This window comes from Scomber scombrus, chromosome 9, assembly GCF_963691925.1.
Source record: "Scomber scombrus chromosome 9, fScoSco1.1, whole genome shotgun sequence".
In the NCBI taxonomy this organism is placed as follows: domain Eukaryota; kingdom Metazoa; phylum Chordata; class Actinopteri; order Scombriformes; family Scombridae; genus Scomber; species Scomber scombrus.
The window spans coordinates 17,425,167-17,447,248 of record NC_084978.1 but is presented as its reverse complement, the minus strand read 5'-3'; the positions used below and the strand labels follow the sequence as shown (position 1 = coordinate 17,447,248).

General features: G+C 40.4%; 4 protein-coding genes across 4 annotated transcripts; all 4 read left to right on the top strand.

The window, feature by feature from the left end:
• The first annotated feature begins 1,385 nt into the window (after positions 1-1,385).
• LOC133985563 (protocadherin gamma-A11-like) lies at positions 1,386-3,809 on the top strand. The gene has a single exon (XM_062425230.1). It carries the CDS (start codon positions 1,386-1,388, stop codon positions 3,807-3,809), a length of 2,424 nt encoding a protein of 807 aa, XP_062281214.1.
• Positions 3,810-5,426: 1,617 nt separating this feature from the next.
• Positions 5,427-7,844, top strand: LOC133985562 (protocadherin beta-15-like). Its single transcript, XM_062425229.1, has one exon. It carries the CDS (start codon positions 5,427-5,429, stop codon positions 7,842-7,844), a length of 2,418 nt encoding a protein of 805 aa, XP_062281213.1.
• Positions 7,845-9,862: 2,018 nt separating this feature from the next.
• On the top strand, positions 9,863-12,401 carry LOC133985867 (protocadherin gamma-A11-like). The gene has a single exon (XM_062425591.1). It carries the CDS (start codon positions 9,996-9,998, stop codon positions 12,399-12,401), a length of 2,406 nt encoding a protein of 801 aa, XP_062281575.1. The 5' UTR covers positions 9,863-9,995.
• A 1,234-nt stretch (positions 12,402-13,635) lies between these two features.
• On the top strand, positions 13,636-16,029 carry LOC133985561 (protocadherin beta-16-like). Its single transcript, XM_062425228.1, has one exon. It carries the CDS (start codon positions 13,636-13,638, stop codon positions 16,027-16,029), a length of 2,394 nt encoding a protein of 797 aa, XP_062281212.1.
• Positions 16,030-22,082: the final 6,053 nt, after the last annotated feature.

Sequence of the window (22,082 nt, the reverse complement as noted above, 5' to 3'; positions counted from 1 at the left end):
TTTGGCACATTTATTCACTTGCGATATGTTTCATCTCCATAAAATATTTCGTTATTCCCAACATGTTTACAGGAATCAGATTTGTATCAGACATGCCTCTTTAAAGTTTTGGGACATTTTGTGTTGATGTTAGTTTCCTTGCTTATGTAGAGTAATTTAACTTTTGAGGAAATTATGTCTCATCTCAGTGTTTGATGTTGTAGGTAAAGCTTTATTGTTCAGACAAATTCTTCTCTTTCCTGCTGGCTCACAGGAAATAATTCATACCCTGTAAATATATTATCACCTATGCTTGAAGCATTCTTGTCGGCTTTCTGTCATGTATGTCGTGCAATTTCTTCCACAGTAAAACTAGATATGTTTCAGTTTTGAGGAGTCTTCATGTGCAACAAATCCTTCTAATGGCATCTTCATATTTAGGTCAGATATGTTACCTATTTTCTATTTACCTGTATGCTAATCTTTGAAAAGTTATGAATTTGTTTTCAATTTCAGTTGCATTTTGTAGTTAAGTCAAACCGTTTACTAAAGTTGTGGAAGTTTATAACTACTGTGTAGTCTTTGCAAGATTGCAGTGGAGTTGAGCAAAGTGATCGCAATTAAACCAGTTTTATTCTTTTCGTGCCCTTGATAACTGGTTAATTTCCCATTTTTTTCCTGTCTAGACATTAATGAAATGTCAGTGAAAAATAGTTTGTGATTAGATTAAAATCACCATTAACGTTATCTAAACAATTTAGTTGATAATTAAACAATTTCAGTGTTTAAGGGAAAATAAATAATGTTATTTTTCATACTGTATACAAATAAATTATATTTTGAGACCAAAGCAGGTGTGTCGTACCTGCTGTCATACAATTTCAAGAAACATTTAAACACAAAGATCCATTCTCTAAAATATTACATTTGTAGACATGCTATTTCAAGATATGGGTATATAAATGTACATGCAAATATGAGTATTTCCACACATAAAAGCAGTAATCACTTTTGGGTCACCTAGTGAAACAAAGTTACTTCATAAGTGCCCCATATGTTTGCTCATGTTAACAACTCTCAGGGCATTCCACCATACATCTCCGTTTTAAATTGATGTTTACCTCATTGATACAGTGTATGTTCTCATCATTGTATGACTCGTGAAGACAGACAGAAAAACAGCATGTAATTTCCAGAGAAGACTCAGGATGTCGCTCTGCACCAGCTGTAATTTGTTTTTGTTCAAATATCCACCCACTGCCGTCGAGGCATATTGTGACTTTAAACGCTGCAGTAGATCGTTCAGAGAGGCAGAGACTGGGCCTTGGATTCTGTCTATATTGTTTGGCTTTGTTCCTGTACACTGACAAGAAAGTGTGCAGTGTTTGAGATAGATCGGCTCCAGGATGGCTATCACTGGATTTCCATTACAAAACGGCATGGTTGCTTTACTTCTCTTCTCTTGCTATTTTGCCAGTGGAGATATAAGCTATTCTTTTCCGGAGGAGGTGAGACGCGGATCCGTGATCGGAAAAATCGCAAAAGACCTGGGCCTGGATTCAAACAGACTATCCTTTCGAAAAGCCCGTATTGATACCGATGGGAGCGCCAAACTTTACTGTGACATAAACCTAACGAACGGGGATCTGACTGTAGCCGAGAGGATTGACAGAGAGGGCCTTTGTGGAGACAAAGCATCCTGCGTGTTAAAACAGGAACTGATGTTAGAGAATCCATTAGAATTACATCGCATTAACCTTCATGTCCAGGATATAAATGACAACCCTCCACAATTTAATAAAGATCTGATTGATATAGATATTAGTGAATCGGCGGTGAAAGGTGCTCGTTTTCCGATAGAAGAAGCGCATGATGCCGATATAGGCAGATATTCAATTCAGACGTACAACCTACAGCAGAATGAGAACTTTATTCTGGGCGTTGGAACGAATTCGGTGGAACTAGTCCTTAATAAAGAGCTTGATCGTGAAAACTTAAAGGAAATCAGTCTACTTCTTACAGCTATGGACGGTGGTTCCCCTCAAAAGTCAGGTACTGTGTTCATTCACATTACTGTACTGGATGCTAATGATAACGTCCCAGTGTTCAGCCAGGCCGTTTATAAAACCCGTCTGCCTGAAAACTCTCCAGTAAGTACTGTCGTGCTTACAGTAAGTGCTACTGATGCAGATGAGGGACTAAATGGAGACGTTACATATGACTTTGGACACATTTCGGAAGATGTTAAATCAATGTTTGCCATTGATCACAAGACAGGTAATATAAAATTGATGACTGTGATGGATTTTGAAACAGTGTCATCATTTGAACTACGTGTTACTGCAAAAGATGGTTTGGGATTAACTTCTTATGCCAAAGTCATCATAGATGTTACAGATGTGAATGATAACGCCCCTGTAATATATCTAAAATCACTGACTAACCCCATACCTGAGAATGTGTCACCTGGTACAGAGGTGGGCATCATTAACGTGCAGGACAGAGACTCTGAGAATAACAGACAGGTCCGCTGCTCCATTCAGCAAGGTGCCCCTTTTAAGTTAGTCCCCTCTATTAAAAACTACTATTCTCTGGTGACTACAGGACAACTGGACCGTGAACTAGTATCTGATTACAACATTACAATCACAGCCACGGACGAAGGCTCTCCACCTTTGTCCTCCTCTAAAACTGTTCAGTTATCTGTAGCAGACATCAACGACAACCCACCTATGTTTGAGGAACAGTCGTACAGCGCGTATGTGACTGAAAATAACAAACCTGGCTCCACTTTATGTTCCGTTACTGCTCGAGACCCCGACTGGAGACAAAACGGTACAGTGATTTATTCTCTGTTACCTGGTGAGGTGAACGGAGCCCCGGTGTCCTCCTACGTATCTGTTAACGGAGACACGGGGGTGATCCACGCTGTGAGGTCGTTTGATTATGAACAGTTCAGGAGTTTTAAAGTCCATGTCATGGCCAGAGACAACGGTTCTCCTCCGCTGAGCAGCAACGTGACCTTGAGTGTGTTCATATCGGATGTGAATGACAACTCTCCTCAGATACTTTACCCCGCCCTCGAGGGCAACTCCTTCATGACCGAGCTGGTCCCCAAAGCTGCACACGGAGGCTCTCTGGTGTCCAAAGTGATAGCGGTGGACGCAGACTCCGGACAGAACGCCTGGCTGTCCTATCATATAGTGAAATCCACTGATCCGGGACTTTTCAGTATTGGTGTCCACAGCGGAGAGATCAGGACACAGCGGGACATTTCTGAATCTGACAATATGAAACAGAACCTTATTGTGGCAGTGAAAGATAACGGACAGCCCTCTCTCTCTGCCACCTGTTCCATGTATTTACTTATTTCTGATAACTTGGCTGAGGTCCCAGAACTGAAGGATATGTCTTACGATGAGAAGAGTTCAAAACTGACCTCTTATCTGATCATCGCGTTGGTGTTTGTGTCCACATTTTTTCTGACCTTCATCATCATCATCCTGGGTGTGAGGTTTTGTCGCAGGAGAAAGCCCAGACTGTTGTTTGATGGAGCAGTTGCCATCCCCAGCGCTTATCTCCCTCCTAATTACGCAGAAGTTGACCCCACAGGAACATTACGCAGCACTTATAATTATGACGCCTACTTGACAACAGGTTCTAGAACCAGTGACTTTAAGTTCGTTTCATCTTACAATGACAACACTCTGCCTGCTGACCAGACTCTGAGGAAAAGTCCTTCAGACTTTGCTGAAGTCTTTGGAGATTGTGATCGCTCTCCTGAGGTAGGAACAGGTGCCACATATCGATTTAAGTATTTGTTCCTTTAAGATTCAACGATTCAACATCTTGTCAGTTACAATTTGTTCTTCAATTTCTTGCCTGTTTACTTTATCCTTATTGATAGAAATGAAGACTTTAGCCAGTGCAATGTGTGAGTTGATTTAGTTTATTGATGGCTGTCACATTGAAGCTATTTTGTGCAAATCAATTTTACTTGGAGCAGTTCACTGTATCGTAATTACTTTGATTTGTCTCTAAAGCAGACCTTATAGTGCACTGTGGAGTATGTCAAAAAGGAATATTTTAGTTCTTATTTTTCAGCCGTTTAGAGTTTCCCAGCCTAACATATAGGTATTTTAAATGCTTTAGTCACTTGAGGTTCATGTTTTTCTTGTATCATTTTTTAAACTAATATAACTGTTAATGCTGATATAGCGTCTCGACCTTTGCATCCTAGTAGAGCTATCCTTGTTCTTTGTGTCTCTGTCCTTGGTGCTGAGCAGAACATGTTAATGCTGTTCTTGGCGCTGAACCCCGTTGTTGCTCTTTTGATGCATTTTCAAAAACAACTCACCTCTGTCTTATTTTGTCGTCCTTTGAAATGTCTTAGACTATAGGTTCGCTCACAGTTTTGTTAGTTTAACCTGAGAGCACTTTGGCCACCTTTTATATTGGCATTCAAACTCTACTTCAGTTACAGTAGGCATTGAGCAAAAAACAGGGATGAGGAAGTAAGTCAATGTTTGCTGTCAGCGAGTAAACCTTGATGACTGTAAGTCTGTTACATATTGATTACTTCTGTTTTCAGTTAACAGCTTTAGTTTTCTTTGCCAGCAGAATTGTTTCAACCCTCTTGTTTAAAATATCACCGAAAATGAGTAAAAAGCGCATTTTCTCCAACATGTCAGCTTGAATTGCATATATTTCACTTATTTAGGATTATTTTATTTTAATTACTTTTGATTTGTATACATCATGGGTGATCAATCATACAGTATTAAGCAAGTCAAGTGGTCTTTTAATGAAAATTGAGGTAGACATTTTTGTGTTTCAAGAAAAATCATCGAGGGTATTTTACTTTCTACTGAGAAAGAGAGAGAGACGATTTGATATTAATTGTTAATCGAATTTGGACTGTTGAGTGTGGAATTCAGAAGGACATGATCTGTGGTCAAACGTCGTTTTGTATTTGGGGAACGTTTTCTTACTATAATTACTGAGAACTTCTTTAGGTAGATTGCTTCAGGAGGAGACGCAATCTTCTTTATAAAGTCTCATTAGACGAGGAATATGCTTCTAATTTAAAGAAAAGGCAAAGAAGACATGATAACTCCTCGTGACACTTTCATTACCTTATCAATCTAATTTTTTTGTTCCCAAAAGCAAAATGAACTGTAAATGTAAAAAGAACATTTGCATTGCTTCAATACAACTGCTATATTTCATTTGTACTCACGGTGTCACTATAGACCAGCTAAGGAGTTAAATGTTCAGATGTTTTGCACACCACCCAGTATTGGATTCGACCAACCCTGCTTTCACTGTAGTCTTTCACACAAAAGACAAATGCTTGGGAGGCATATATCGGTAATCATCGAATAAAGTAGCCTATTTTCATGTATGAAACTACAGTATTGTAATTTGTGTAATACTGCGTGAAGATGATGCACAGGCAGCACATTCTTCAAAGCTTTGTCTTTTTCTTTGTTGTGGTGCATTACGCACACGGAGACCTGAGCTACTCTGTACAGGAGGAGTTGAAACGCGGATCTGTCATTGGAAATGTCGTCAAGGATCTCGGACTGGATTTGGGCAGACTGTCTGCTCGCAAAGCTCGTGTTGACATGGAAGGAAACGACAGGCAGTATTGCGGGATTAACCTTCGAAGCGGGGATTTATTCGTCGATCAACGAATAGACAGAGAGGAGCATTGTGGAGAAAAGCCTTCATGTGTTCTTAAATTCGACTTGCTTTTAGAGAATCCCTTGGAGTTACATCGGTTGTCCCTGCAGGTGCAAGACATAAACGACAATGAACCCATCTTCCCGAAGGACATTATCAAACTGGAAATTACAGAGTCAGCTTACAAAGGAGCCAGATATCGCATTAATGCAGCCCAAGATGCAGATATAGGCAAGAATTCTGTTGAAAGCTACATTTTGCAGCAAAACGATCATTTTGTGTTCAGTATTCAGACAACCAGTGCTGGCAGTAAATATGGTGAGTTGGTTTTAGATAAGGAGTTAGACCGAGAGGAGCAGCAGGAAATGAAATTATTGCTTACGGCTGTAGATGGAGGCTCTCCTCAGAGATCCGGGACCGTAGTCATACACGTCATTGTGCTTGATGCTAATGATAACGCCCCAGTTTTTACTCAGTCTGAATATACTGCCACATTATCGGAGAACTCCCCTTTGAAAACTCCAATTACCACTGTTAGTGCGTCAGACGCAGACGATGGTGTCAATGGTGAGGTGACATATGAATTTAGCCGCCTCTCTGATAAATCTCAAAAGATGTTTTCACTAGATCAAAAAACTGGAGAAATAATTGTAACTGGACACATAGATTTTGAGGAAGGCTCAAAGTATGATGTGATTGTTGAGGCCAAAGATGGGTATGGTCTTTCTTCAGAAGCAAAAGTGATTATTCATGTCACAGATGTTAACGATAACGCCCCTGTAATATATTTAAAATCACTCACCAATCCCATTCCTGAGAATGTGTCAGCTGGAACAGAGGTGGGCATCATTAATGTGCAGGACAAAGACTCTGAGAATAATAGAAAGGTCCGCTGCTCCATTCAGCAAGGCGCCCCTTTTAAGTTAGTCCCTTCTATTAAAAACTACTATTCTCTGGTGACTTCAGGTCAACTGGACCGTGAACTGGTGTCTGATTACAATATTACAATCACTGCCACTGACGAGGGCTCTCCACCTCTGTCTTCCTCTAAAACTGTTCAGTTATCTGTAGCAGACATCAACGACAACCCACCTGTGTTTGAGGAACAGTCGTACAGCGCATATGTGACTGAAAATAACAAACCTGGCTCCACTTTATGTTCCGTTACTGCTCGAGACCCCGACTGGAGACAAAACGGTACAGTGATTTATTCTCTGTTAGCTGGTGAGGTGAACGGAGCCCCGGTGTCCTCCTATGTATCTGTTAACGGAGACACGGGGGTGATCCATGCTGTGAGGTCGTTTGATTATGAACAGTTCAGGAGTTTTAAAGTCCACGTGATAGCCAGAGACAACGGTTCTCCTCCGCTGAGCAGCAACGTGACCGTCAATGTGTTCATATCGGATGTGAATGACAACTCTCCTCAGATACTGTACCCCGCCGCGGAGGGCAACTCCTTCATGACCGAGCTGGTCCCCAAAGCTGCACACGGAGGCTCTCTGGTGTCCAAAGTGATAGCGGTGGACGCAGACTCCGGACAGAACGCCTGGCTGTCCTATCATATAGTAAAATCCACTGATCCGGGACTTTTCAGTATTGGTGTCCACAGTGGAGAGATCAGGATACAGCGGGACATTTCTGAATCTGACAGCATGAAACAGCACCTTATTGTGGCAGTGAAAGATAACGGACAGCCCTCTCTCTCTGCCACCTGTTCCATGTATTTACTTATTTCTGATAACTTGGCTGAGGTCCCAGAACTGAAGGATATTTCTTACGATGAGAAGAATTCCAAACTGACCTCTTATCTGATCATCGCGCTGGTGTCTGTGTCCACCTTCTTTCTTACCTTCATCATCATCATCATCCTGGGTGTGAGGTTTTGTCGCAGGAGAAAGCCCAGACTGTTGTTTGATGGAGCAGTTGCCATCCCCAGCGCTTATCTCCCTCCTAATTACGCAGACGTTGACCCCGCAGGAACATTACGCAGCACTTATAATTATGACGCCTACTTGACAACAGGTTCTAGAACCAGTGACTTTAAGTTCGTTTCATCCTACAATGACAACACTCTGCCTGCTGACCAGACTCTGAGGAAAAGTCCATCAGACTTTGCTGAAGTGTTTGGAGATTGCGATCGCTCTCCTGAGGTACGCACACATTTCATTTCTGTCAACTAGTGCTTTGAGTCCTGCAGAAGTAATCTTGGTGTTTTTCTTTTGACTCTTTACAGGTCCATTGGTCTTTTCTGCGTTCTGTTATTCAAAAAATGTAAATGAGTCCAAGAGTTTTGTTTCTAGCATTCGTGGAAGTTTATAAAGACTTTAGGCAAGTTTTTTATGCAAGTGTTCTAGATGAAAGTTGACCTTAAAAGTATCATTACAATATCAAAACTATTACAATAGTTTACTTTTACGTAATGGCTATTCACACAGTGATGCCAAACACCTCTTACAGCAAATTTTATAGAAGCTTGTGACAATTTTCACACATTCCACCTACAAAACACACACACACACACACACACACACACACACACACACACACACACACACACACACACACACACACACACACACACACACACACACACACACACACACACCAAGTTATCAGGGTAAACAGGCACTCACTAATGCCGTCTACTGTGAAGTAATTTCACCGTTTCATTTTTGTTTTATTAACAGATATTCATTATTACAGCATTTTTGTGATGTACAACATCAAGCGCTTCCAGCTTGTGCAATGAAAAACGGGCTCGTGACAATTTTCACACATTCCACCTACAAAACACACACACACACACACACACACACACACACACACACACACACACACACACACCAAGTTATCAGGATAAACAGGCACTCACTTATGCCGTCTACTTTGAATTGATTTCACCGTTTTAGATTTTTCAAGACAATTAGAAATAAATAAAGACTGCCCTTAAAAGTATCATTTCTCTCCATCTGAGCAATTTGTTGTTTATTGATGTTGTAATTATGCAAAACTACTTTCCTAATACGATCCTTTGGAATGCTGTTGCTGGTGAAGATCTTTGTTGCTCTGTCCTTGGTGCTGATCCTTCTTACTCTGTCCTCTGTGTTGATCGTAGTTGCTCTATCCTTGGTGCTCACTTCCGTTTCATTTTCTGATGCAGTTTTAGAGATAGTTTCCACGTGTAGTCCACGCTTGGTTTTTTTATTCTTTGATGCATTTTGTTTCAGTAGATTTGCAAAAATACATTCGTTGCCAAAATTCTCTCCTCTTTTCTGACAGTACGTTTCACTTTGTCGTTGTTGTGATGTAGTTATCGTTGTAATCAGCTATTAAGGATTGAAATTCATTCGAATTGTATTGCTTTTCTTTCTTATTTATTTATTTATTTATTTTTTTACAACATCTTTTAATTTTTAAGTGTGGTTTTGTTCATGGATAATGGGAGTTGGCACTAGTGCAGTATCAAGAAACTGACAGTGGAGACAGTGTGTCTGTTTGTTCTGTTATGTTGGAGGAGTTTCGCTCTTCTGATTTCGGCTACAATATGTAAAATAACTTATACCACGTTCTTTATAACTGCACATTTACAAAGTAAAAGATACTTTATCATAGGCTGTGCAAAATAAGGCGACATTTCCCTGTGTTTTAGTTCATCATGTCAGTAAGGTGGAAATGTAAAGAAAATGCCGAATGGGAGAAAAAGTGAGACCACCAGTTAATCAATAAGGGATGGTAGATGCAGCATGTAAATGTCTTAGTTAAAATGAAAAACCTAATCTAAAATGAAAGTATGTCCCTTTCCTTCTTGGAGTATAGTATAGTTTATGTGCCTGTTCACAATCTCCACACACCAAATTTGATGTGAAATTGGGTTTTTCCCGAGGCACAGTTAGAACCAGATCATGTTTTTGTGGCTTTTTTTTTTTACAATATCAAATGAGTCAATGATGTTGTGACTCGTCTCAATGATAAAGGTACTGTACCAATAAAATAATTATGTTTTATTTTGCTTTCATTTTTGAAGTAAATATGAGCAAGTGAACTGGCTTATCTTTAAAAAAAGACAATAATACATGGCCTTGTTATGTCTAAAGAAATACTCATGGTGTCAGTGTGTACCAGCAAACGAGAAGACACGTTCATTCTCCACCCTTCTCTAATAATGAATTTCAAGGCTGATTCTGGTAATGACCGCAGTTGACTACAAACGTTTCGTGTGTGACTGCAACGACTGTTCTTTGTTCTATTGGAAAGAATCAGGAATACACTGGTGATATATTTTGACCTGCTTAGTAGGAGTTTTGAATGCGTTGCTTTGTCTCGCAGTAACAATGGGATCCGGCAGGTTTGTGCTGCACTACGGCCTTGCTTGTATGTTTCTTGTCCTCCATCCCGCCTATGGAGACTTCAGCTACTCTATTCCCGAGGAGTTGAAACGTGGATCTGTTATTGGAAATATCGCTAAAGATCTGGGACTTGATTTGGGCAGACTGTCTGCTCGCAAGGCTCGTATCGATACGGAGGATAACAGCATTAAGTATTGCGGAGTTAGTCTCAATATCGGAGACTTGATTGTTCAAGAAAGGATCGACAGAGAAGGGCTTTGTGGGAAAAAGGCATCGTGTGTTTTAAAACAAGAACTTGTATTAGAAAATCCATTAGAACTGCACCGTATTAACATCCGCGTTCAAGATATCAATGATAATTCACCGCAGTTTAAAGAGGATTTACTTAAGATTGAAATTCAAGAATCGGCAGACAAGGGTGCACGTTTTCTTCTTGGTGAGGCACACGATGGAGACATCGGAGAAAATTCTGTTCAGGGCTACTCACTTCAGCAGAATGATCACTTTAAACTAAATGTTAACACGAAATCTGGTGGACGAAAGTACTGCGAATTAGTCTTGGACAAAGAATTAGACAGAGAAGATAAAAAAGAGATGATGCTCTTGCTTACCGCTTTTGATGGTGGCTCTCCTCAGAGATCAGGCACTGCAGTCATACATGTCAGTGTGTTGGATGCTAATGATAATGTACCAGTGTTTAGCCAGTCCGTCTATAAAGCCAGTCTGCCTGAAAACTCTCTTCTCGATACTGTTGTGCTTACAGTGAGTGCTACTGATGCAGACGAAGGTTTAAATAGTGAAATTACCTATGAATTTGATCATGTCTCAGGTGAAGATAGTAATGCATTTTCGTTACACTCAAAAACGGGGGAGGTCAGAGTCGCTGGATCTATTGATTATGAAAAAGAATCTTTTTTTGAAATGCAGATAAGCGCAAAAGATGGTCTGGGATTAGTTTCATATGCAACATTAGTTATTGACATTATTGATGTGAATGACAATGCACCAGTTATTTACCTGAAGTCCTTGACTAACCCCATACCTGAGAATGTGTCATCTGGTACAGAGGTGGGCATCATTAATGTGCAGGACAGCGACTCTGAGAATAACAGACAGGTCCGCTGCTACATTCAGCAAGGCGATCCTTTTAAGTTAGTCCCTTCTATTAAAAACTACTATTCTCTGGTGACTACAGGACAACTGGACCGTGAACTAGTGTCTGATTACAACATTACAATCACCGCCACTGACGAGGGCTCTCCACCTTTGTCCTCTTCTAAAACTGTTCAGTTATCTGTAGCAGACATCAACGACAACCCACCTGTGTTTGAGGAACAGTCGTACAGCGCATATGTGAGTGAAAATAACAAACCTGGCTCCACTTTATGTTCTGTTACTGCTCGAGACCCCGACTGGAGACAAAACGGTACTGTGATTTATTCTCTGTTAGCTGGTGAGGTGAACGGAGCCCCGGTGTCCTCCTATGTATCTGTTAACGGAGACACGGGGGTGATCCACGCTGTGAGGTCGTTTGATTATGAACAGTTCAGGAATTTTAAAGTCCACGTGATGGCCAGAGACAACGGTTCTCCTCCGCTGAGCAGCAACGTGACCGTCAATGTGTTCATATCGGATGTGAATGACAACTCTCCTCAGATATTGTACCCCGCTGCGGAGGGCAACTCCTTCATGACCGAGCTGGTCCCCAAAGCTGCACACGGAGGATCTCTGGTGTCCAAAGTGATAGCGGTGGACGCAGACTCCGGACAGAACGCCTGGCTGTCCTATCATATAGTGAAATCCTCTGATCCGGGACTTTTCAGTATTGGTGTCCACAGCGGAGAGATCAGGACACAGCGGGACATTTCTGAATCTGACAGCATGAAACAGAACCTTATTGTGGCAGTGAAAGATAACGGACAGCCCTCTCTCTCTGCCACCTGTTCCATGTATTTACTTATTTCTGATAACTTGGCTGAGGTCCCAGAACTGAAGGATATTTCTTACGACGAGAAGAATTCCAAACTGACTTCTTATCTGATCATTGCTCTGGTGTCTGTGTCCACCTTTTTTCTGACCTTCATCATCATCATCCTGGGTATGAGGTTTTGTCGCAGGAGAAAGCCCAGACTGTTGTTTGATGGAGCAGTTGCCATCCCCAGCGCTTATCTCCCTCCTAATTACGGAGATGTTGATCCCACAGGAACTTTACGCAGCACTTATAATTATGACGCCTACTTGACAACAGGTTCTAGAACCAGTGACTTTAAGTTCGTTTCATCTTACAATGACAACACTCTGCCTGCTGACCAGACTCTGAGGAAAAGTCCATCAGACTTTGCTGATGTATTTGGAGATTCTGAAGGGTCCCCAGAGGTACGACAAAACTAATTTTTTTCAAGTCAATGTTTTCTTACTCTCAGCTGCGTACATTTAATATACAAATAGAAACAACGTATACATTGTTTATTTATTTATTTATTTTGTTCTTTCTTTCTTACTTAGTACTTCATTTCTTTTCACTTTTACAAAACATAAACTTTTCCCGTAAATATTCATCACGTAACGGTCTAATTTTGGCTTGAGTGCTCGACAGTTAATTACTCAAAGGGAGAGTCCTGCCGTATCCAGGAGGACTGTGACGGTCAATGTTTGGAATAGTCGATGAATATTAAATGAAAGGTCTTATTGGATTCTTTTACACAAACATATTAGTTGTACGTCATTACTGTCTAAAGTTTTGATTAAACTAGATATATGCAATTATGTTGAGTTTGATTCAGCATAACTCAATGAGATGTCCAAATACACAGATTTCTATTGTTGGTTTACTTTTTAATTTGTGCCAGCTGGGTGTTTTTAAACGTTCCTGGTTAGTTGCTGTTCTATTTGTCTGTCTGTCTGTCTGTCTGTCTGTCTGTCTGTCTGTCTGTCTGTCTGTCTGTCTGTCTGTCTGTCTTTCCGTCTTTCTGTCTGTCTGTAATAATGTTTAATTCATATATGATTGTTGGAGTGTTCTTGTCCAAGACACTTACATTGTTTTGATACGATAGTGTCTGTACACTTTTGAAATGATTATTTTTTGTGGCTTCATCATTCTCTCGCTCTCTTTTTATCAAGAAAAACTGTTACAGCGTGTTGTATTCATATAGTTATCAAGTGCTATGGTCGATCAGAGGATTGATCTGCAATAGACGTGATGATACGTTCAGGGGAGACGTGTTTTTAAAACCGTATTCCAAAGTATTTGCTCATTGATTCCATTGTAAACGATACTTCAGATATCGTAGTCTCAGATAATATATCTTTTCCCCTCACACTCATAGCCAATAGTGTGTCAAGAAGGTGCATACAAATTTAAACCTTAAAAAATATATATATTATTGTACAGACTGTTATTTCTTAGCTCCACTCATGGTGTCGCTATTTGCTAGCCTACGTGAAACCTCTTCATTCCACCCTCTGCTGTACACAGCAATAAAAGGGTAATTTTTCAGTTGCAGTTGATCCTACAATGGAGCCAGAATAACTGTGGAGTGGTCGTGATTTACTTATTCTATTGTTGTAATTCTCATCGAATTAGTGACCAAAGGGAAGACAGTTCTTGTGTAACAAACATAGTCCAATGATGGCAATCAAAAATAGCTTTTTCGTTGTCTTCCTTTTGTTGCACTCCGTGCATGGAGACGCGAGCTATTACTTTCAGGAGGAAATGAAGCGCGGATCTCTCATCGGGAATATAGCAAAGGATCTGAACCTGGACTCGAGTACACTGATTTCTAGAAACGCTCGCGTTGATGCAGCAGGGAATCGTAAACGGTATTGTGACATCAATCGCAGTACTGGAGATTTAATTGTGGACGACAGGATTGACCGGGAGGAGCTTTGTGGAGAAAAGCTGTCGTGTGTAATAAAACGCGATCTTGTACTGGAGAATCCTCTGGAGCTGCATTCATTCATTATACACGTTCAAGATGTCAATGATAACTCTCCACAGTTCAACGAGAAAGCGATAAGTCTAGAAATCCAAGAATCTGCAGACAGGGGAGCTCGTTTTGTGATAGAAGAGGCGCACGATGCGGATGTTGGACAAAATTCAGTCCAGCAGTACAGCCTTAAAAAGAATGATAATTTTGTGTTGGTGGCTGATGGAAACAGTATAGAGCTTGTTCTTGATAAAGAGCTAGATCGTGAAAAACAACAGGAGATTAATTTGCTCCTTACAGCTCTAGACGGCGGCTCCCCTCAGAGATCAGGTACAGTAGTCATACACGTCACTGTGCTGGACGCTAATGATAACGCCCCAGTGTTTAGCCAGGCCGTTTATAAAGCCAGTCTGCCTGAAAACTCTCCCTTAGACACTGTTGTGGTCACAGTGAGCGCAACTGATGCAGACGAGGGGGTGAATGGAGATGTGAGTTATGACTTTGGCCATGTTTCAGAGGATGTGAAGAAGATATTCAGTATTGATCGTAAAGTAGGTGAAATAAGAGTAATCGGCACCATTGACTATGAAGCTACCACAACATTTGAAATGCGCGTTAAAGCAAAAGATGGGTTAGGGCTATCATCATACGCCAAGGTGATAATTTCTATTACTGACGTGAATGACAACATACCTGTAATCTATGTGAAATCTCTGACTAATCCTGTACCAGAGAATGTGTCACCTGGTACAGAGGTGGGCATCATTAATGTGCAGGACGCAGATTCTAATAATAATCAAGTGGTTCGCTGCTCTATTCAGCAAAATGTCCCATTTAAGTTAGTTCCCTCTATTAAAAACTACTATTCTCTGGTGACTTCAGGTCAACTGGACCGTGAACTAGTGTCTGATTACAACATTACAATCATTGCCACTGACGAGGGCTCTCCACCTCTGTCTTCCTCTAAAACTGTTCAGTTATCTGTAGCAGACATCAACGACAACCCACCTGTGTTTGAGGAACAGTCGTACAGCGCATATGTGACTGAAAATAACAAACCTGGCTCTACTTTATGTTCCGTTGCTGCTCGAGACCCCGACTGGAGACAAAACGGTACAGTGATTTATTCTCTGTTAGCTGGTGAAGTGAACGGAGCCCCAGTATCCTCCTATGTATCTGTTAACGGAGACACGGGGGTGATCCACGCTGTGAGGTCGTTTGATTATGAACAGTTCAGGAGTTTTAAAGTCCACGTGATGGCCAGAGACAACGGTTCTCCTCCGCTGAGCAGCAACGTGACAGTCAGTGTGTTCATATCGGATGTGAATGATAACTCTCCTCAGATACTGTACCCCGCCGCTGAGGGCAACTCCTTCATGACCGAGCTGGTCCCCAAAGCTGCACACGGAGGCTCTCTGGTGTCCAAAGTGATAGCGGTGGACGCAGACTCCGGACAGAACGCCTGGCTGTCCTATCATATAGTCAAATCCTCTGATCCGGGACTTTTCAGTATTGGTGTCCACAGCGGAGAAATCAGTATACAGCGGGACATTTCTGAATCTGACAGCATGAAACAGAACCTTATTGTGGCAGTGAAAGATAACGGACAGCCCTCTCTCTCTGCCACCTGTTCCATGTATTTACTTATTTCTGATAACTTGGCTGAGGTCCCAGAACTGAAGGATATTTCTTACGATGAGCATAATTCCAAACTGACTTCTTATCTGATCATCGCTCTGGTGTCTGTGTCCACCTTCTTTTTTACCTTCATCATCATCATCCTGGGTGTGAGGTTTTGTCGCAGGAGAAAGCCCAGACTGTTGTTTGATGGAGCAGTTGCCATCCCCAGCGCGTATCTCCCTCCTAATTACGCAGATGTTGACCCCACAGGAACTTTACGCAGCACTTATAATTATGACGCCTACTTGACAACAGGTTCTAGAACCAGTGACTTTAAGTTCGTTTCATCTTACAATGACAACACTCTGCCTGCTGACCAGACTCTGAGGAAAAGTCCATCAGACTTTGCTGAAGTGTTTGGAGATTGTGATCGCTCTTCCGAGGTACGCACACATTTCATTTCTGTCAACTAGTGCTTTGAGTCCTGCAGAAGTAATTTCGGTATTTTCTTTTGACTCTTTACAGGTCCATTGGTCTTTTCTGTGGTTGTTATTCAAAAAATGTCAATTTGTCCAAAAGTTTTGTTTCTAGCATTCGTGGAAGTTTATAAAGACTTTAGGCAGGTTTTTTATGCAAGTGTTCTAGATGAAAGTTGACCATAAGAGTATCATTTCAATATCAAAACTATTACAATAGTTTACTTTTACGTAATAACTATTCACACAGTGATGCCAAACACCTCTTACAGCAAATTTTATAGAAGCTTGTGACAATTTTCACACATTCCACCTACAAAACACACACACACACCAAGTTATCAGGGTAAACAGGCACTCACTAATGCCGTCTACTGTGAATTAATTTCACCGTTTCATTTTTTTTTTTTTTTTAAAGATTTGTTTCATTAACAGATATTCATTATTACAGCATTTTTGTGGTGTACAACATCAAGCGCTTCCAGCTTGTGCAATGAAAAACAAAATAAAATTAAAGCTGCAAGCGGCGATGGCGGGCCCTCGCTCACCCATGCCACTGCAGGGCCTGAGGCATGTCGGGGCTGTGGCGTGAGGCAGAAAGTGAGAAAAAACCTGGAAGGAGGCCAAAAATGCAATGTTTCGTTCATCCAGTAGGGGGCAGTCACAGGTAGTTACACATATGGTCTGGTGTGGTCTGGTGTGTTCAGGGCGGCCACTCATCAGTCATGTGAAGTTTGGAGTGAATTGGACAAAGCATGAAGGAGTTATGAGAGGTTTATGGTTCATCCACCAGGGGGCAGTAGAGTGTAACAAAACACAAGCGGTTGCGTTCAGGGTGGGACAGTGATTACACATGTGAAGTTTTGTGGAAATCGCACAATGATAATGTAAAATATGGCACTTCCTGTTTCCACTAGGGGGCGACACGAGTGAGATCGCCTATGAGCGAATGGAGACGTTGAGGTCGGCACCCTGGACCTGTGTACCAATTTTCATGATGATACGAGTTCAATAAAGCCATCAAAAAGCCAAACGTATTTTCATGGCGAGGAATTGATGGTCGCCGCGTCGCCATACGGACGCCATTACTCGTAGCTTCACAGTCTTCATAATGTAGCTTCACCAACTGGTTCTGAATGAAGTTGATGGGGCAAAGTATGTAATTTTAATGAATTTTAGTTAACTTCCTGTTACCACCGGGGGGCGCTATGAGTTACGTGGGAAGTTAATATATCGGGACGTTCAGGGCGGAGCCATCATCATGTCCAGCAAGTTTGAAACTGATTGGATGAAGTATATGGGCGTGAGAGCCACTCGTATGTACATGGCGAGCACGCCAAAGTTAGTTGAGCCCTGGCAGACACGCCCTTTGACCTACGGATGCGCAGAGCACAACTTAAGCTCAGCTAGGTCTGGAGATGTTGCGTACCTAATTTGAACTTGATCGGGCGAACGCTGTGGGAGGAGTTAATTTGAGGCGGGAAAAATCAAAACCAAAATGGCCGACTTCCTGTTGGGTTGAGGTCATGAGGTCAAGAGGCTTTTTTGCATATGTGGGTATAATACATATGTGTACCGAATTTTGTGAGCATAGGACAAAGTTAGCAAAATTCCCTATGGGCATTTTTGGACTTTGTAGGGGGCGCTATTCCGCCATTCTGCGTCGACCATGTGCGACCACCCAAAAATATAGAATTTCGGATGAGGCCGGACGTCCGTGCAAAAGTATAAGCATTTTCGCATTTGGGAAAGGGGCGAAATTGGGGCACGAAATGTCGGAAGAATAATAATAATAATAATAATAATAGTAAACATTACAATTTCAATAGGGCTTTCGCCAGGCGACTTGCAGTCGCCGCTCGGGCCCTAATAATAATAATAATAATAATAAACATTACAATTTCAATAGGGCTTTCGCCAGGCGACTTGCAGTCGCCGCTCGGGCCCTAATAACAGCTTTTCAAGTCTGTCCGTTTCCAAGGAAAAGGAGAAAGGAATAATAAATAAATAAAATTTAAAAAAAGAGCACGTATCTATAAGAATATATGCCATCAACTTCCATTAAAATAAAAACAAAAACAAATAATATATTCATATATACATATACATACACACGTACGTACATACATACATACATACATACATACATACATACATACATACATACATACATACATACATACATTCATACATACACACATAAATAAATAAAAGACTATAAATACATAAAAACAAGTGAATAAATAAAATAAAAAAAAAATAAAAATAAAAGATAAAAAAGATAAATTAAATAAATCATAGTAATATGAAAGAAAGAACAGACAGTAAGTAGAACATCTATAGTTCCAAACACAACAAGGATACATCACCAGGTATACATGTATCTAGAACAATGACAGTGGTGTAAGTCAGGCATTCACCCAGTTGTACAAACCCACAAACATACCAGGCATAGAAAGTATTGTAACAATTACAGTAACAAAACAACAAAACATTTTACAGTAGTTTTCCCCTTCCCACCCCCCACCCTCCTCCCTTGTATGGTCCTCAGTTTCCTTCCGTTTACATACCTACACAATCTGTGTACACGCACCCCTCTGCATACATGACATCAATGAGGGAATTCTGATAGGATACTCCATGCATTACAGAGAGTTAAGTTTGAGTCGGTCCAGGAAAAGTCACATCACCGTGGTCAACTAAATCCAAAGAAGGTAGAATGTTGATAAAAGGGCCCCAAATTTCCCTGAAAAGTTGCAGGTTTCTTTCTCACATTATACAATATCTTTTCAGGTGTGCAGTAAGATACAAGTTCATTTATCCAGTGTCTCAGTGATGGTGAGTCTTCAGATTTCCAGTTGATGAGAATACATTTTTTCACTGCAGTACTGGCCAGTAAAATAAAGTACCTCTTATAGTAGTTCACATTAATCAAGCTGGTGTCTCCCAGAATCCATAGTTTAGGATCCTGCACAATTTGAGTTCCTATTACCTTTGAGGTTAAAGCAATAACACGTTTCCAAAATTCTTCTATCACAGGGCAATTCCAGAGCATATGTATGAGATCACCGTCTGTCACTTTACATCTCTGACACTTGGGGGAAATGTTGTTGGCAATCTTATGTAGCCTGTAAGGAGTGTAATATGTCCTATGAAATATATTGAATTGAATTTGTCTGTGTTTCGTTGAGATCAACATAATCTGTGCCTGTTCCAATAGATGACGCCATTCCTCTTCGTCATAAATACAGCCCAGGTCCGTTTCCCATTTCCCTCTTGTAGACATTTTATCATAAACAGGCAAATTGTCATTGATGATAGCATATATAGAGGATATTAGTCCTTTAGTCGTTCTGCCTGAGTCACATAAATGGATTTCAAGAGGAGTTTCTTTTGGAATATTTGGAAATATTTCTTTAGTATTCCCTTTAACCCAGTCTCTAATTTGTAGGAATTTAAAAAAACTATGTTCAGGAGGGTTAAATTTCTCTTTTAGTTGTTGGAAGTTGGCAAATGTATCATTAATATATAAATCAGCAACCGTTTGAATCTTTTTATCTTTCCATCTTAGTAGTCTTGTGTCAGCAATGTGGGGTGAGAGGTTAGGGTTACCCCACAAAGGGGTCCTCCCTAGAAATGATATATTTAGATCTAGAAGTGTATGAGATTCTTGCCAAGGGGCAAATGTGTTCAATATTATAGGATTGCTTGTGACTGCGGCCAAACATTTTTTTGTGCCTATAAACGGGACATACTTTAAAGGTACAGATCCCATCATATATTGTTCTATTGATACCCATCGGGCCTCACTTTTCTCTGTGTGCAGCCAAATCCAAATTGGTCTGAACTGAGAGGCGAGATAATAATTCCTAAAATTTGGCAAGTTAAGCCCTCCCCTTGAATATGGGGCCTGCAGAGAGCTGAGTTTGACCCTAGGGTTCTTCTTTTGCCACAAAAAAGGGGTAATAATTCTGTTAAGTTCTTTAAAGAAACTCTTGGGAATTTTTATAGGGAGACACTGAAACATGTAAATAAACTTAGGCAGAATATTCATTTTGATGGTATTAATCCTGCCTATGAGAGACAGTGGAAGATCCTTCCATCTTTGAAGGTCAAGTTTGGTTTGCTCCAGCAGTTTTTTATAGTTATTTTTAAATATATGTCCGTCGGATTTTCCAATTTGTATACCCAAATATTTAAAGCCGCTATTGCACCATTTTAATGGGTCAGTGAGAGTTCTGATATTGCTATCCTGTATATTTAGTGGTAGAATCTCACTTTTAGTGTAATTTAATTTATACCCTGAAACTGCACTATATTCTTTTAGACATTGTAATAATGGGGGTACTGATCTGTGTGGGTCAGTTATGTATAACATGAGATCATCCGCATATAAGGAAAGTTTATGTTCACTTGTGCCAAATTTAATTCCAGTTATGGACATATTGGATCGGATGGCGACGGCTAATGGCTCTATCGCAAGTGCAAAGAGCAGGGGTGAGCTTGGACAGCCTTGCCTGCAGCCTCTGGTTAGGGAGAAAGTGTGAGAAAGGACATCATTTGTTAAAATGTTGGCTTTGGGAGCATTAAAGAGTGTTTTAATATACCGGATAAATTTCTCTCCAAAGTCCATAGCCTCTAGTGTACGAAATAGAAAGCTTGGTTCGATCCTGTCAAATGCTTTGTTTGCATCCATAGATATTATTAGCATAGGAGTTCCATCTTTTTGAGCGGTGCTCAGTATGTGGAGCCAGGGCCGGCCCAAGCCTCCATGGGGACCTAAGCAAAATTTGATTTTGGGGCCCTCTATAACTGCCAATAATAATGATTATTGATCATTCACACACCTGCTAAACATATTCTACTTATTCTACTCTGTCATTACGAATACACTAAATGTGAGAACTTTTTGTTGTAGTTAGATTGTAATCCACAGTGATTAATGCCATGGAAGCAGACACCAGATTTGCAAATTTACAGAAAAATCTTTCAATTAATATTTGGCAAAGTCAGCAACTCCCCCTACTGGCCACACAGAGAATCAATACATAAAACCTCAAAGAGCAGCCCGGCATGTTTTATCTATGGTTTTTTCAGATTAAAAACTGAAATGGTAGCAAATTCAGCTACAAGAGCAACCTGGGGTTGATTTACACTTAATATTCAAAGTGATATAGTACTAAGTGGGATACTGAATGTCATCTAGGCCAACTAAAAGTAACAAAATAAACCAATAGTTTACTGTAAACACAATCTGCTTTATTTGTTTTTTTCTTTTAATAAACTGCAACAGCAAATGTACAAAACAGACAGTATTAAATAAAGTAAATTTAAAAAATATCAGACAAATACTTAAATAATGATGTAAATCAATAGAGGCACCTGAAACAAGGAAACACAAATGGTTTATAAATAAAATATAAAGAAGTCTGACAGGAAAGAGGGACACTCAGCTGGGTCTACTGGTGGAGCTGCTGATCCCTGCTGCAACCTGGACGCTGAAGAAGTAGATGAAACATCAGTCTAGATGACCAAAGATGAAGGACCTATAGGGAAATTAAATTAATAGTTTTGGAAAAAATTATTCATCTCAGAATATTCTGCAGTACACTGAGCAATTATAAAGGCTGTTTTATTGTTAACTTACCAGGTACAGCTGAGTTAGCAGAAGACACAGAAGGCACAGAGGATGGAGCAGAGGATAGAGATAGACCTGAGATGAAAAACAACAACATAAAAAGCTAGCTATGTTATAGTCATATTACACTTGAAAATTATGCAGCTTATTTTCTAAATAAAAAAGTACAGCTATAGCTTGTAATAAGAAAACAAACTGCCAGTGGAACAACTGAACATTGCTTGAGAAGTTTTGAAATAATACGCATTTGTCTAAAAACATGTCCCTTGTCATATGATTATATCTTATATTAAAAACAATATTCATCTCAGTATGTTCTGCAGTGCACTGAGCAATTAAAGGCTGTTTTGTTGTTAACTTACCAGGTACAGCTGAGGTTGCATAGAGGACAGTGGGCACAGGGGATGGAGCA

Coding starts and splice junctions, on each gene's coding strand:
- LOC133985563 (XM_062425230.1), top strand. CDS start 1,386: ATGGCTATCACTGGATTTCCATTACAAAACGGCATGGTTGCTTTACTT.
- LOC133985867 (XM_062425591.1), top strand. CDS start 9,996: ATGGGATCCGGCAGGTTTGTGCTGCACTACGGCCTTGCTTGTATGTTT.
- LOC133985561 (XM_062425228.1), top strand. CDS start 13,636: ATGATGGCAATCAAAAATAGCTTTTTCGTTGTCTTCCTTTTGTTGCAC.
- LOC133985562 (XM_062425229.1), top strand. CDS start 5,427: ATGCACAGGCAGCACATTCTTCAAAGCTTTGTCTTTTTCTTTGTTGTG.